The 15002-nt window shown below is 29.9% G+C and overlaps 1 protein-coding gene across 1 annotated transcript; it reads right to left on the bottom strand.

Moving 5' to 3' along the window:
• Positions 1-692: 692 nt before the first annotated feature.
• LOC123290853 (CTP synthase 2) lies at positions 693-14381 on the bottom strand. Its single transcript, XM_044871199.1, has 8 exons — positions 14088-14381; positions 11007-11177; positions 8909-9668; positions 7358-7659; positions 6004-6111; positions 5079-5291; positions 4679-4812; positions 693-865 (listed from the first exon to the last, which is right to left on the bottom strand). Exons 1-7 carry the CDS (start codon positions 14260-14262, stop codon positions 4712-4714), a joined length of 1830 nt encoding a protein of 609 aa, XP_044727134.1. The 5' UTR covers positions 14263-14381; the 3' UTR covers positions 693-865; positions 4679-4711.
• Between the last annotated feature and the right edge of the window lie 621 nt (positions 14382-15002).

The following is a 15002-nucleotide window of genomic DNA, read 5'->3' as shown; positions in this document are numbered from 1 at the left end:
CTGATTCTATTGCATTAATTAGTTTCTTTAGTTTCTACGCTGCTACAAAGTATTAAAGGAGCAAAATTTTTACACAAAATTTTACCTGAATTTCAAATAGCTCTATCCCTGTGAAAACATTCTTTTAAGCTTTCAAATTCGATGATTTTTTTTCAAGAAATCTGAAACATTTTTTTAAAATAAATAATTACAATGAATTTTTAATAAAAAGTCATTATTTTTTAATAAATAATTCTATACTAATACATATTTGATACACAAATAATACCAAAACATTATTAATAATAATCAACTAGTTGAACTGCTGAATCGCAGGACTTACCTACTCATCAATATAATTTTATAGTAAACAGTAAACAGTTTGTACAAAAATTAAAAGATAATCTTTCAACATAAAATAAAATCATAAAAATGCTTTTTAATTCTTTTGTTGTTTCATTTTATAAAATATTTAAATATAAAAAAATAGTAACATTGTTTTATTTTAAATGCCCTGATGGAAATATTTTCTGTCAATGGTCTAAAATGACTAAGTAAGTCTAAAAAATTCTGAAACACTCTGAAAAAGTCTAAAAAGATCTATGGAAAACTTATTAATAAGCAGTTTGAAGACTACATTTTTATAAGTTTTTGGATTCTACTAGATGACTTTTTCAGAATTAATCAGACATTTTATTAAAATAAAGCTAACATAATAGTAAGACTTTTTCAGAATTAATCAGAGTAAAATTTAAAATATTACAGATTTTTGAAAAATTAATTACTTGTAATCTTAAGTTATATATTCTTTCAGGCGCCTTTTTCAATATATCTTGATCAGTATGTAAACCACAAATGATCAAGCTGCCGTGTATATTAAAAAAATCTGTAAATAAAATATAAAAATGTATAAAATATAAATATAAATACTAAATCCATAAACCTCCTCCTGATAAGTTTTTATATGGTATATAATTTTTCGAAAATCTGAAATGTTTTAAATTTTACTTTGATTAATTCTGAAAAGTTTTTCAGAATTGTTATTGATAGAAAATATTCCACCAGGGTGTATATAATTTATAGACTATTCTATAACTAATGTAAATAGGTGCCCTGTATCTACCACATTCGGGGATCATATTATAGAGAATACAATTCGAAGACAGAAGCTAATTTCACAGTTTTTTTCATTTGATGTACCACTAAAGAGGTAAGCATTAGTAAATTATCGTTTTTAAATCAAAAAAAATTTTAATCAGTTTTTTACAAATTACAAAAGAATTCTTAATCAAATTAACTCACTCAATCAAATAAACCGTTAAAGATAGAACAAAAGCTTAAATGTAAAATTTATTTCTTATAAAGAAATTAACAACTTTTGTTTAAATCATTCTTTCGTGAACATCACTGTTTACGCGTGTGGGCACAACTAAAGAAAAACTTTGGTATTCATTTTCTCCAAAACTACAAAAGGTAAGAGAGTTGAAAATTTGCAGGTTACTTCAACTAGCGGTCTTGTGAAACATACTCGAAAAACGAAAAAAAATTCTATTCATATATAAAAAAGGAATTAATAGACAGACTGAGAAGAAGAAAAGAAGAAAACACATAAGAAGAAAAAACACGAGGTCTTTTTGAGCACGAAGTCATGGGCGATCGTAAACCATGCTTGCGCCATTTAAGAAATTTAGCAATACCTATTACATTAATTCGTTCGTTATGGCTAAGTAGATAACCACCAATCATCAGAGCCATTTTAGCTACGCAGAGATTCTGGCGCGGACATCATCGCCAAAATGGCAGACGCAGTACACGACGGCACGTTAATCCCTCAAGTTTCTACGATTACAAACGAAAATCAAATAGAATAAATAGTTAATAAAGTCACAAAAGAACTTAAGCAAGAAATAGTCGCGATAGCTCGATTTGGTAATGCAAGCAATTATTACCGAAACAAGGGGAATTCACAACGAGTCAGATTCAAAAGTAGCGACCGACAAATAGATAAAGCGAAACCAAGAATATGTTTCTACCATTTCCGTTTTGGTAACGCAGCAAAAAAATTGACCAAGCCATGTACTTACCAGGAAAACTCTCGAGGGAGCTTACCAGCTGAAACATTCGCCGCATTTTTTATAGTCGATCGCCTTTCAAAAATATAATTTCTCGTTGACACAGGCGCCGACTTGTGTTTTCCACGAACATTAATTAAAGAAAAAAAGCGCTAAAACGGATTATAATCTTTTCGCCGCTAACGGTTCAAAAATAACCACTTACGGTTTCAAAACTTTGTCAATAGATTTAGGTTTTAAGCGCGTACACACTTGGAACTTCGTAATTGCGGATGTACAAAAACTCATAATAGGTTTAGATTTCCTGTCACATTTCGTGTTGTTGGTGGATGTTCGCAATAAATGTTTAATTGACACCAATCCTATACAAGATTATTATAGACACGATTATAGATCAAGTAGTTGGGCATCACCTCTACACATGGTACCTAAAAAAGGCGAAGATTTTCGCCCGTGTTGAGATTACCGTCGTCTAAACGACCGGACAATCCCTGACCGATACCCAGTTCGTCTCATCGAAGATTTCATTCAGACTCTAAGCAACAACAAAATTTACCTTAGATCGACAATGTCTGCAGATCGGCTAAACCGTTTAGCCTGGCTCAATATACATCGCGATGTAGAAGGCGATGCGCACATAGTTTTGGAAAAGTTTTTTTCTGTACCTCGCAGAATTAACCTAGGGTAGTTTGATAACCCCATTCAATGATTCCTGCGCAAGGGCCTGCCACTGAATGTAAATTTTAAAAACTAAGGAGAATAAATAGTAAGCAAATGAACTATAATATATATATATATAAATAAACTATATTAAGTTTTATTTTCGACAATTTCTTTTCTTAATACTAAAAGCGATAATAATCGCAGCCCTAACTCAATAATCATACATGGAATCGAAAAACTTCTAAAGATTTTTCTGATCAGAATCAGATGTACATACTATATCAGTATATGGTCCTAACGTGATAGTTACGGGGACAACCCGTATTTTATATTAAAGCTGAGTATAAAACATTATATATTTTATTTTTTATACAATGAGTTTGCTCATTTAATTTTTTTAAGAGATAATTAATAATTAAAAATCGAAATATAAATGACGTAAACATGACGTAAAATTGACATCTATATGACCTAATTGACATTAAAATGATCTAACAATGATAGTGACGTCACGTTTATGTCAAATATCTCACTTAAATATGAATTATCCTTACGAAAGGTTTACATAATTCTTACGTTATTATATGTCACGATATTGTAATTAAAATGACCTGAAAATGATGTCATAATTTCATAAGATATAAGTCGCAGATGAGTCAGTTTTAACTCGTTATTTCCCACTTCCTGACGTAAGATTTTTACATAACATATATGACGTAAACATGTCGTAAAATTGACATATATATGACTTAATTATATATGTCACGAGTTTGTAATTCAAATGATGTCATGGTGATGTCAAATACCTTCCTTAGATATAACTTTTCTTTACGTAAGGTTTATCTAATTTTTACGTTGCTCGATGTCACGAGATGAAAATGTCGGCGATATGTAATGAATTGATCTATTCAATTCCTGTTAGACAATAATAAAGTTATTACGTAAATAATACGTAAATTTATTACTTTTATATGACGTCACAATGTGATTAAAATGTGACATCATTTTTACGTAACAGTATGACATGTTTCTGAGGCAAGAATACGATTCACATATTACGTAAATAATACGTAAACTTAGGACTTTGATATGACGTCACAATGTGATTAAAATATTACATCAGTTTTACGTAACATTAAAATCATAATAATGACATCATATCAAAATCAAAATCAAATCATATCAAAATCGAATAATGTCAGCATGATATAATAGTGAGGTAAATCAATATGACATCATATTAACATCATAAATTGAGTCACCATTATGTCATGTTTACGTAAAATATGTCATGTTTTCACTGAGCAGCACCCTATTTCTAGGGCATGTTACAATGGTAAAATTTAATTTATAATTTACAATTATTAGTAATAACACTGGTTCACAACATTTAACTTTATCTTTCGTTAACAGTTATGCAAAATAACATTTCTAATGGATTTTGAGTGGATGAATCCAAATTCAATTTCAAAATTTATCCATCGCGTCAGATTTTCGAAGTATTACACCATAAAAAGGGGAAAATTTGTTTTTTCCGCTAAATATTAATTTGTGTTACATTTTGAGGCAGTGTTTTTCCACAAAGCAAAAAAAAATTTTACGGAACTTGCAAGTAATACTACTTGCTTTCAAAGTATAGTTAAAATTTCCCGACCTTTTTTTTGTTTCCTCATAACAAATTTATTGTTAAGCTATTAAACAAATTGAAAATTATTAAAAAAGACAGCGTGGTATTTTCACGTTAAATATCTTACGAAAAGTATAATCATATTTCTGGTATAAAATTTTATAAACCAACCAGTGAATTGTCAAAGAATTGACATTTGAATTTTGTTTTTATTGTTTCCTGTAAGTGAATTATTTTTATACTCAGCATTAAGTTAAAATAATATATAATTATTATTAAATTGTATTTCCTTTTGTTTAACAAAAATAAAATATAGATAATTATTAAATTTATTTACAATAATAGATCTTCTTTATCTTTGTATGTGATTTCACATACTCGCATTACTGCCGCTGCTTAAACCACCATTATCAGATAAAGATATTCCATGTGTCGATACTGATAATTGATTGATTAAAATATCGTCATCATCTGAAATAAACCGACCTAGTGAAAATTATTTCAATTTAAAATATTATCTTAAAGTAGACTAACTAAAATCATTGAATACATAATAGAATAATTATATTTTATATTCAATTCATTGCGAAAACTTGAAGTTTTCTTTTGGTGTCCTTATGAAACTGAATAGTAAGAGAGTACTTTGATAAGTCTAATCGATTGTCCAATGAAAAACTTAATAAAAATTTATGATTGAATATATATAAAATTTTTGAAGGAAATGACCAAACACGTACCTGTTTCGTAATCGGATAATTCACGTGGTGATAAACGACATCCACGATTCAAATAACTAGCTAATTTCCCAACTGATGCTAAAATTAAACCTAAGAATGGCGGTGATGGAGATAACGGACGTGATAAGTATTCTGGATGGTATTGTGTACCAACATAATAAGGATGATCCGCCAGTTCAATAATTTCCATACGTTCTTTATCAACATCTTGACCTAAAAGTTACAAAATAAAAATTTATTTTAGTATAATTTTATATTTATTCAGATAATACACTAACTTAGAGCTAAATAGAAAAATTGAGACTTCGTTAATTATAAAATAAAATTGAGAATAAAAATTTTAAACTAAAATTCCAAAAATTGACTGTATTAGTCTTGTAACGTGACCAATTACGTTTAATTTACTTCTAAGTATGCTAGAAAGATAGTTTTTAATATTTGACGTATAATAACTTGAAACTTACGGCAAAAATCGAATAACTATAATTTTCCTAACAAATGCTTTTTCGATTGGTTATTGGTATAAATAAGTAGGTCTCGTGGATGAGTTTACACATGTAAGGATTCAAAATATGGTCAAGTATTTATATAGTCAAGTCTGTATACTAGTACGTCTCTAAGCCACGTCTAAAAACTCTGTATACTAGCTTTTAACTGAAATCCAATTGACCTCAATGAATTGAGTTTTTGTCGTGGCTGACTGACTCACTCACTCACTCGCTTTCTGATAAAAATTCTAAGGCACTTGTAGACGTGCTAGAAAGATGCAGATTTCGGCATTCGACGCGTATTTGCTTGACAATAAGCATTTTTATGAAGACTTTTTGACGTAAAATTTAAAAGAAAAAAATTTTTTTATCATCTTGATAACTCAATCAAAGTTATTGCATAAAAGCGATCATTACGAATCACCATATATACTAACCAACAAAATGTAATCCAGCTGCTTCAAATTCTTGTATATATTCAGGATTTACTTCGTACCTATGACGATGCCTTTCTTCGATATAGTCCACGTTATTATATAATTTTTCTAAAATAAAAAAAAAAAAGATATTGTAAGCACTACAAATTGAAATAACTTTTTTTTAAGCATTCGCTTGGAGCATACGCCATTGATATGGTGCCAGAAAAAAGTATTTTTCTAATCCATTTTATAATTACCAACGCAAAAAATATTAGTATACAAGGTGGACTATTTTAATCTATTGTGGCTAATAGCTTATTTTGTAATAAAAAAATAACTTTAACCAAAGTTGCAGAGTTTGATGGGGAACATCATGTTCTGACATCAGATTGGAACTAGTTCTCCGGATTGCATTAATAATCGATTTACATCCTAAAAGGTAGCAGATAGAATAATACTCTTTAAATAAGAAAGTGGATTCTCATATGAAAACTAACATTTTTTATTTGAAACAATTTTTTCGCGACTTAAAAATATGTCCTTATTGCATTTAATCGAACGAAAATACGCAAGCTTAAAAAATTTTTTGTAAGTCACCAAGGACGATAAAGTGCATTCGCCTATGTTAATAATTTTTTAACCCGAGACAAATTTTCAAGATTATTTAAAGATCAAGGTCAAATGACCTTGAAACTAGATTTTCAGGTCAAAGTCAAAGACACAGGCGAATGTCCTCTACTGTTCTTGATAACTTTTGGCTAAAGATTTTTCTTTTTCCGGATACATCCGGGACATAGTACAATAAAATTAAATATCTATAAGAAAAAAAGTGTTACAGCTTTGAAATTTAGCACAGTATAAACTGATGTTTATTAGATTGTAACAGCTTCGTATCAAAAAATCGACTACTTAGGACGGATGGGTGGTTTTTAAAAAATTTGGATTATTTGAAAGGTTTTAAAAAGTTTTTTATAAATTTCAAAAGATCTATGCATCAAATAAAGTTTTTTTTTTTTTTCAATAAAAATTCTAAAATGTAACTGAAATAATTGTGCACATTTTCGTTTTTTATTCGATTTTCTAAATTCAAAATTGACCGAAAAATCCAATTTTAAGATCGTGATCGTTTTTTTGTTCATTTAAGTACGCGCTTTATATTAAAAATAGTATTCGTCATTTTTTTACCGACCAAAAAAAAAAAAATCAAATAAATTTTAAAGGGTGGCGTTTAAACTTTTTAATTAAAAATTTTTAGAGATTGTATTTTAAATTCTGAATCGATCTTTAAATTGAGATAGATTCCGTTTTCGCTTAGCAATAAGAGAGGAAAATGGCCGTAAAACTTATATAGATGCAATTTCGGTTGACTTACTTAGAATAGAGTTTTTATTTGACTTGAATACTGTTCGCCGTTTACCCACACGCATTGTACCGCCCATACCACCTTTATGATGTTCTGGCATATCAATTATGACTGGATGTGGTGTCATTGGATCGATTTCTTTAGAATGTGCTCCTTCTTTTTTCAATACATTTCGTGCATATTCAATAACAGCGGTTTGTAAACCCAGACATATTCCTAAGAATGGTTTCTTTGTTTCGCGACACCAGGTTGAAGCTTCTATTTTACCTTCTATACCACGTTTTCCAAAACCTCCTGGTACAATTACACCACTATAAAAATAAAAAGATAATAGCGATTAAAATTTTAAATTCCTTTTAAATTAAAGTTGATTGACATTATATAAAGAGTGTCCCAGAAATAACGGATCTCCTTGTTGCATCAGATAGAAAATAAAATTCTAAGACGAAAAGTCTTCTTCCATTTTTTTGATCGGATGCACTTACACCCACTCCTTCCTAAACATTAACACACTTGAATACGTATACGCCAGCGTAGCGTTGAAGTTCTCGCGGTCTCATTATCGCAGTTTTTTACTATTCCCCACCCCCACTTGTGTTGTCGCTGTAGCGCGCTTCTGATTGGCTGCCTATTATAATTAATACCTAATTATCCGTGCATCGGATCAAAAAATGCAAAAGGACTTTTCTTCTTACAATTTTATTTTCTACCTGATGCAACAAAGGCGTCCGTAACTCCTGGAATACCCTGTATAATATTTTTGTTCCGTTTACATAAAATATTGTTGCTTAAAAAGATGTAAGGAAAGGAGGGCATTGCAGTGAAACTATAAGTTCTTGTACCTTTAAAAACAAATTATTTATTCAATTTATATAATCTTGATATGATATTAATACTGTAGGAAACGAAACATTTGACAAGGAAAAAACTCCGCGTCAATAGATTTTTATGGGAGATAGTGGAAAATTTTTGTTTGAGTGTCCTCAACAAAATCATGTTCATGCGAATTTGTGCATTTTCGATTTACGCCCTTACGATAGGGCAGAAATTTCCTATTTCGGGACCCTACATTCTCTTTATTTAAAATCTAAAATATTATTGGATTTTATATTTTGACCGACTCTAAGCATTTTTTGACTCCTGACATGTTTTAATTAACCTTAGCGTTTTCAAGATATAAGAATTTGAAAGAATAATATTTGGGATTTTCAACGAAAACTAGTTATTGACGAAAGGAAAGGTTATCTTGTGGTTATGGTCAAAAAATTGATTTTAAAATCATTTGATATTATATTTTGGACAATTCTAAAGAGTTTTTGACCTTTGAGATTTTTTACCTGACTATTTTATCAAATTTAACATTGGGCCTCCATAGATTAATTGGATTATAACTTTTGATATATTTTTTCTGATGTTCAGAAAAGTATTCTCAAAAGTTGCCTATTGATTAACACTAGTTAACATAAAACATTATTGATTCCATTAATTAACATTTTATGTATATGAAACTGAACGTATAAAGTGAATTTACCCTCGGTAAATTGATAAAACGATACTTACTGACTCTTACAAAGTTGTTGCCAAGCTTCGTGATATGCAATAGGATCTTCTAATTTGGTAGCCTTTTCCAAATTAGCTGCCTCAATATATTTTAAATTCAGCTTATATCCAACCGCGATTGCAGCATGTTGCAAAGCTTTCGTGACAGACGTATATGAATCTTCTAGTTTAGTATATTTTCCAACTAAAGAGATATTTACCTCTTTGCGTAAAGTGTCAACACGTTCGGCTAGATCACGCCACTTTTGCATGAACTTTCGTGGTTGTGGTTTAACAATATTTAGTTTTAAACGGTCAATTAAATATTCTAATATTCCTTGTGATTCCATTAAAATCGGTACACGATATATAGACGATAAGTCAGGTATAAAAATTACTTGTTCGGGTTCCACATGACAGAAATTGGAAATTTTCTTTTTAATTTCTATGTCAATGGGTGATTCAGATCGGCATATAATCAGATCTGGTGATAAACCAAGGCCTCTTAGTTCACGTACAGACGATTGTGTTGGTTTAGTTTTTGCTTCACCCGTTGATCTAGGTTGTGGAACTAACGATACATGGGCACAACAAAAATTGTCCCTTTTCACGCGAAATTGAAACTGTCGAAATGCTTCAACAAAAGGCATTCCCTCGATATCACCAATCGTTCCACCAAGTTCAACAATACATACTTGTGGTTCTTCACCACCTGGACTAACTGATTTTTTAGCTACTCGTTCAACCCATTCTTGAATTTGGTCTGTTATATGTGGAATTACTAAAAAAAATTAAAATTTGTTAATGCAAAGCGTATAAATTTTTTGAGTTCTCTAGAATTATGAATCTCCCAATCATTGACAGTTCTAAACTTTTTCGTACAAATCTAATTTATATGAAATATGGAAATCAGGTAAAAAATAGCTCAAGGAACAATTATTCATATAGAATCGATGTGGGAGTGGTGGGGAGAGGGGATGAATGCTATCCCGTCTCGGAAGGTGCAATTAATTTATGAATAATATAATAATTTTTGATAAATAATTTTAAAATGTTACTGTTTAATCCCGTATATACGAGGATAAACCAGCAAAATTAGAACTTGTACATGAAAATTTAAATAATTAATTATGATTTATACACTCACCGACACAGAATTTTGTCAAATAGAATTATCAAAAACATTTATGTAATTTCAGATACCTGTATCTCCGACAAAAATGGTTGGATCTTGAGTGGAAAAGTTAAGATGAGTTATGTTAATGTCTTCAATATAAAAATTAAAAGAATTATAATGAAAAACAAATTGAGTACTGGCTTTTTCCGTGAAAAAATCACAAGGTTCAAGATAACAAGTTCATAAATAACAAGATAATAAGTTCATAATTATATTTTTAACATTACTAATTGTAGTCCTAAGTTTATAAGGCTTAGAAATATTGATGATACGAACAAAATTTTGGTATAGGCCTTCATAAAATCACCTAATTAGTCTATTTCTGGTTGTCTGTCTGTCTGTAATCACGATAACTCAAAATGGATATTTGTATAATATACTCAGGACATTTAAAAGATAAAGAATGTACTATTGTAAAAAAATAAAGAATTTTTGTTTGAAATATTTTTTGTAAACATCACTGTTTACCTGTGAGGGCGCAAATAAAGACAAAAATTTTTTGTCCATTTTCTACGAAACTATAAAAAATAGGGAGTCGAATTTTTGTAGGTAGCTTGAACTAGTGGTCTTGTGAAACATTATAGAAAAACGAAAACAAATTCTTGAAAATACTATAAAAATTCTAGAAAATAGCGGCCAGAATTGGGTTGGTTTTTTAAGCTCTTCTAATTTATAAAAAAAAAAAAAAAAAAAAAATACAAGCACTGACATTCAACACTTCCTATACAGGGTATTTCATTGATTAATTCCATCAATTGTTTGTTTTCATTTTTATGTTTTTCGATCCGTTTTAACTTTTTGAATGAATTTTTTTTCACCCATTAGGCTATTATGGGTGTTTTTAATTTTACTTGGCTATGAATTACCTAACTTTGCATATTAGATTGTGAATGCGTTCGATCCGTAGTATCTACTAAAGATATATAATAATTATATAATTACCTTGTACAGTTTTTCCTAAGTAGTCACCTTGCCTTTCTTTATTAATAACGGTTTGATATATTTTCCCTGTAGTAATATTATTATCCTTGTGTAAGGTTATGTCCAAAAAACGTTCATAATTTCCCAAATCCAAATCAACTTCACCACCGTCATCCAATACGTATACCTCTCCTGAAAACAATATTGAACACATAAATATAGTATTAATCAAAATTGCAATGATATTGGTAAAATGAATATTTTGAAAAAAAAAAAAAAAGTTTGAAAACTTCTTTGAAATGAATATTCAAGGTCATGAGAGTTTCAAAAATAATAATTTAAGTTTCAGCTTCAGCATTTTTTCGAAATTCGTTAGCTTTCGTAAAAAATGCGACTTGAAAATATGTCGTTATTGCATTGAATGGAAAGAAAACACGCTAGCTACATAAAAATGCTTTAGCCAAAAGTTGGCACGGGCAATGGAGAACATTCACCTATGCCCATGACTTTGACCTGAATTTTTTGTCATTTGACAAAAATGTTCTTGTTCTTCAAATAATCTTGAAAATTTATTGTCCTTGACAACTTTTGCCTAAAAGTATTTTCTAAAGCTAGCGGCATATTTTCTTTCGATTTAATGCAATAATCATATTTTTAAGTCACATTTCCTCCGAAAGATAATGATTTTCGAAAAAAATGTTTTAAATAAAAAATGTTAGTTTTCTTATGAGAATCAACTTTTTGTATTTTTCTATTTGTTGCGTTTTAAGTTCTAAATTAACTATTAAATCAACCCGGAGAACTACGTTCAATTTGATGTCAGAACATGGTGCCCCCCCCCTCTCAAACTCGGCAACTTTTTTAAGCTATTTTTTAATTGATTAACGTCAAAACGAACTATAAACCATAATAGATTAAAATAGTCCACCCTGTATATTATTTATTTTGCGAAAATTTTGACAATATAAAAGGGGAAAAATACGATATTTTCGTTAATTAAAGAAAAATTGTTTTTTTTTTCACCATCTCCATCAACGGATTCGTAATATACGTAAAATAAACGCTTTAATTTCGTTTTTTCCTGGCCGACTAGGACCATTTTTTAGAAAAGTCGCTAAAATGCAAATTTACGGATTTCATAATTTGCTACTTTTAATATAATATCTGGATGACCGAGCTTCGCTCGGTTATTCGCCAATAGATGTCAGCAAGAGTCATATTTTTCACTTTAGACTACTCAAACGCCTCCTTTTTGTTATGTAATAATTTGCATTGTATTTCATTAACTACGTTATACACCAATAGATATCTGATGAATTTTTCATGAAAAGACGGATAAAACGACATTTCTGATAAATGAAACCTAGCTAGATCGACTTATCGCCCCAAAAAACCCCTACATAGTCATTTTCATGAAAATCGTTGGAGCCATTTCCAAGATCGTTGATATATATATATATATATATATACTGGGTGTTCCAAACCACCCGTCCAGGCTGATTATTCTGAATAGTTTAAAAAAAAAATTGAAACGAAAAAACACGTATCAAATATTTTTTGAAACTCTATCTAACCATATCAAAAACACCCTCCACCCTCAACCCCTGTTAGGGGTAGGGGGTGTAACTTGAAAAAATCAAATGGAAACCCCTATTTTTTTCTGCAGATTTGGATTCTTCAGAAGAAAAGACAAACATTTTGTCTAAGAAATTTTTCCCGATTTTCGGTAGATCGCGCTACAATCGACAAAAATCGTTCTTTTAGATTTGGCATAAGAATTGCGCCGTTCAATGACAAAAATCAAAACGAAAAAGTAAAAATAAAAATAAAAACACAAACACACAGAACCAAAACAAAAACAAAACAAAAGCAACACAAAAGTTAGAAATTCAACGAAAATAAAAGAGAAGCGAAAATGTCGAATTGCGGTAATTGAGGTAAACCACTAGACAATTGGGAGGATGCTAAATAAAGCTCTTAGAAAGAATTAGATATGAATCATTTTAGATTTAATTTTTTTTCAGACTTTCCAAAATAAAAAAAAAACATTTTTACAAAAATAATTTTTCTAAATCATAATAAAATATGAAAAACAAAAACAGAATAGTCTTTTCTTCAAAAAAACAAAAACAAAATTGAAAATAACTATTCTCGACTCAAAAAACTTTTCTCGCCTTCACTTGAACTGCAATTCTAATGCCAAATCTAAAAGAACGATTTTTGTCGATTGTAGCGTGATCTACCGAAAATCGGGAAAAATTTCTTAGACAAAATGTTTGTCTTTTCTTCTGAAGAATCCAAATCTGCAGAAAAAAATAGGGGTTTCCATTTGATTTTTTCAAGTTACACCCCCTACCCCTAACAGGGGTTGAGGGTGGAGGGTGTTTTTGGTATGGTTAGATAGAGTTAGATAAAGTTAGATACGTGTTTTTTCGTTTCAATTTTTTTTGAAAACTATTCAGAATAATCAGCCTGGACGGGTGGTTTGGAACACCCCGTATATACAAGAATTGCTCGTTTAAATATATAAGATTTTTCATGAAAAGACGGATAAAACGACATTTCTGATAAATGAAACCTAGCTAGATCGACTTATCGCCCCAAAAAACCCCTACATAGTCATTTTCATGAAAATCGTTGGAGCCATTTCCAAGATCGTTGATATATATACAAGAATTGCTCGTTTAAATATATAAGATTTCGTTCAGTTTGTTGATAAAACTATTTACAATGATTGAAGTATGTGCGTATAAATTTAATTACTAATCTCTAATACATCCATTCATTTTAAATTTGAATATGGAAGTACTTACTAAAAGTGGCGCCAATCATTTAGTTTTGACAGTTGTTAGCATTAATAAAAAATTGAAGATCGTCTTAAAAACAATAAATTACTGAACTAAAATTTGATCAAATAAAAAATATAACACAAAATTTATTATTTATTAACAAAATATTTGCAAATCAATGCCTAAATTTCCCTTGATTTGTTGGATGGTTGCCACATGGCACGTTGTGTTTATATATTTTAAAAAGTTGTTCATGTCAGTTGAAGTAATTATCGATTAATAAAAGAAAAATTTCTGTACAAAATTAACATACCATGTTCGTAGGGCGAAAACGTTCCAGCATCGATATTTATGTATGGATCAATTTTAATTGAAGTTACATGTATTCCGCATGATTTTAAAATTGTTCCAAACGAACTCGCAATGACACCTTTGCCAACACCACTTATAACACCACCCGTAACCAAAATATATTTCATGGACGACATTCTGATTCAAAAAAAACTTGTACTTGATATTATTTCGGTGGTGTTTTGTTTAAAAATTATGATTTTGTTTTTGCTTCGTATTATTTTAATACATCTGTATTCACTATACAGTTGCCGGAGACGCAAGCGCAATCTGCATTCGTATGCTCTGCCTGGACTTTAGGATGTAGAAATAGCTGATACTTGTCTCTCTCTCTATACAGCAGTAAAAAAACTTTTTTATAATTTGATACTATTTTAATAGGCTTTTTTCCAATAAGAATCGGTTGAATAAAAGTTTCTAATGATTCATCATGATTTTATTATTTAAAAAAATAAATTCTTAAAATTATCATCAGGTCACGTGACAGCAAACACCAATCAGATGTACTTTGCAGTACTACGTCACCCCATATGAAAAGCATATAAACTTGCAAATACTTGTAAACTTCCATATACACAAATAATTGTATGTCACGGTTTGATGTCATTTAAGACGCCATATGATACTCTACACTGTTTTAGAAGTAAATTTGAATTGGTTTATTAAAATGCAAAATTTTTTAAATAATTCTTTGTTGTTGTAAATCAGATACTTATGTAACGTATAAACCAACAACAGTTCGCACAATTGCATACAGTTGCCGCTTGTCGCTTTCGCTTTGTGTGTGAATTCAGCATTTCAGTGTAATAAGATGGTAATACGACTATCCCTCTCTACTTACAATAGATGGTTTACCTGGTTTACACATCAGGTAACA

Source organism: Chrysoperla carnea, chromosome 1 (genome assembly GCF_905475395.1).
Source record: "Chrysoperla carnea chromosome 1, inChrCarn1.1, whole genome shotgun sequence".
NCBI classification, from domain to species: domain Eukaryota; kingdom Metazoa; phylum Arthropoda; class Insecta; order Neuroptera; family Chrysopidae; genus Chrysoperla; species Chrysoperla carnea.
This window is presented reverse-complemented; position numbering and strand designations above follow the sequence as displayed.

Excerpts from the sequence above, each read along its gene's own strand:
- LOC123290853 (XM_044871199.1), bottom strand. The coding sequence starts at position 14,262 with ATGTCGTCCATGAAATATATTTTGGTTACGGGTGGTGTTATAAGTGGT. Across the intron at positions 11,178-14,087 it reads GTTTTCGCCCTACGAACATG|GAGAGGTATACGTATTGGAT; the intron begins GTATGTTAATTT and ends TATTGTTTTCAG. Across the intron at positions 4,813-5,078 it reads ATTATCCGATTACGAAACAG|ATGATGACGATATTTTAATC; the intron begins GTACGTGTTTGG and ends GGTTTATTTCAG.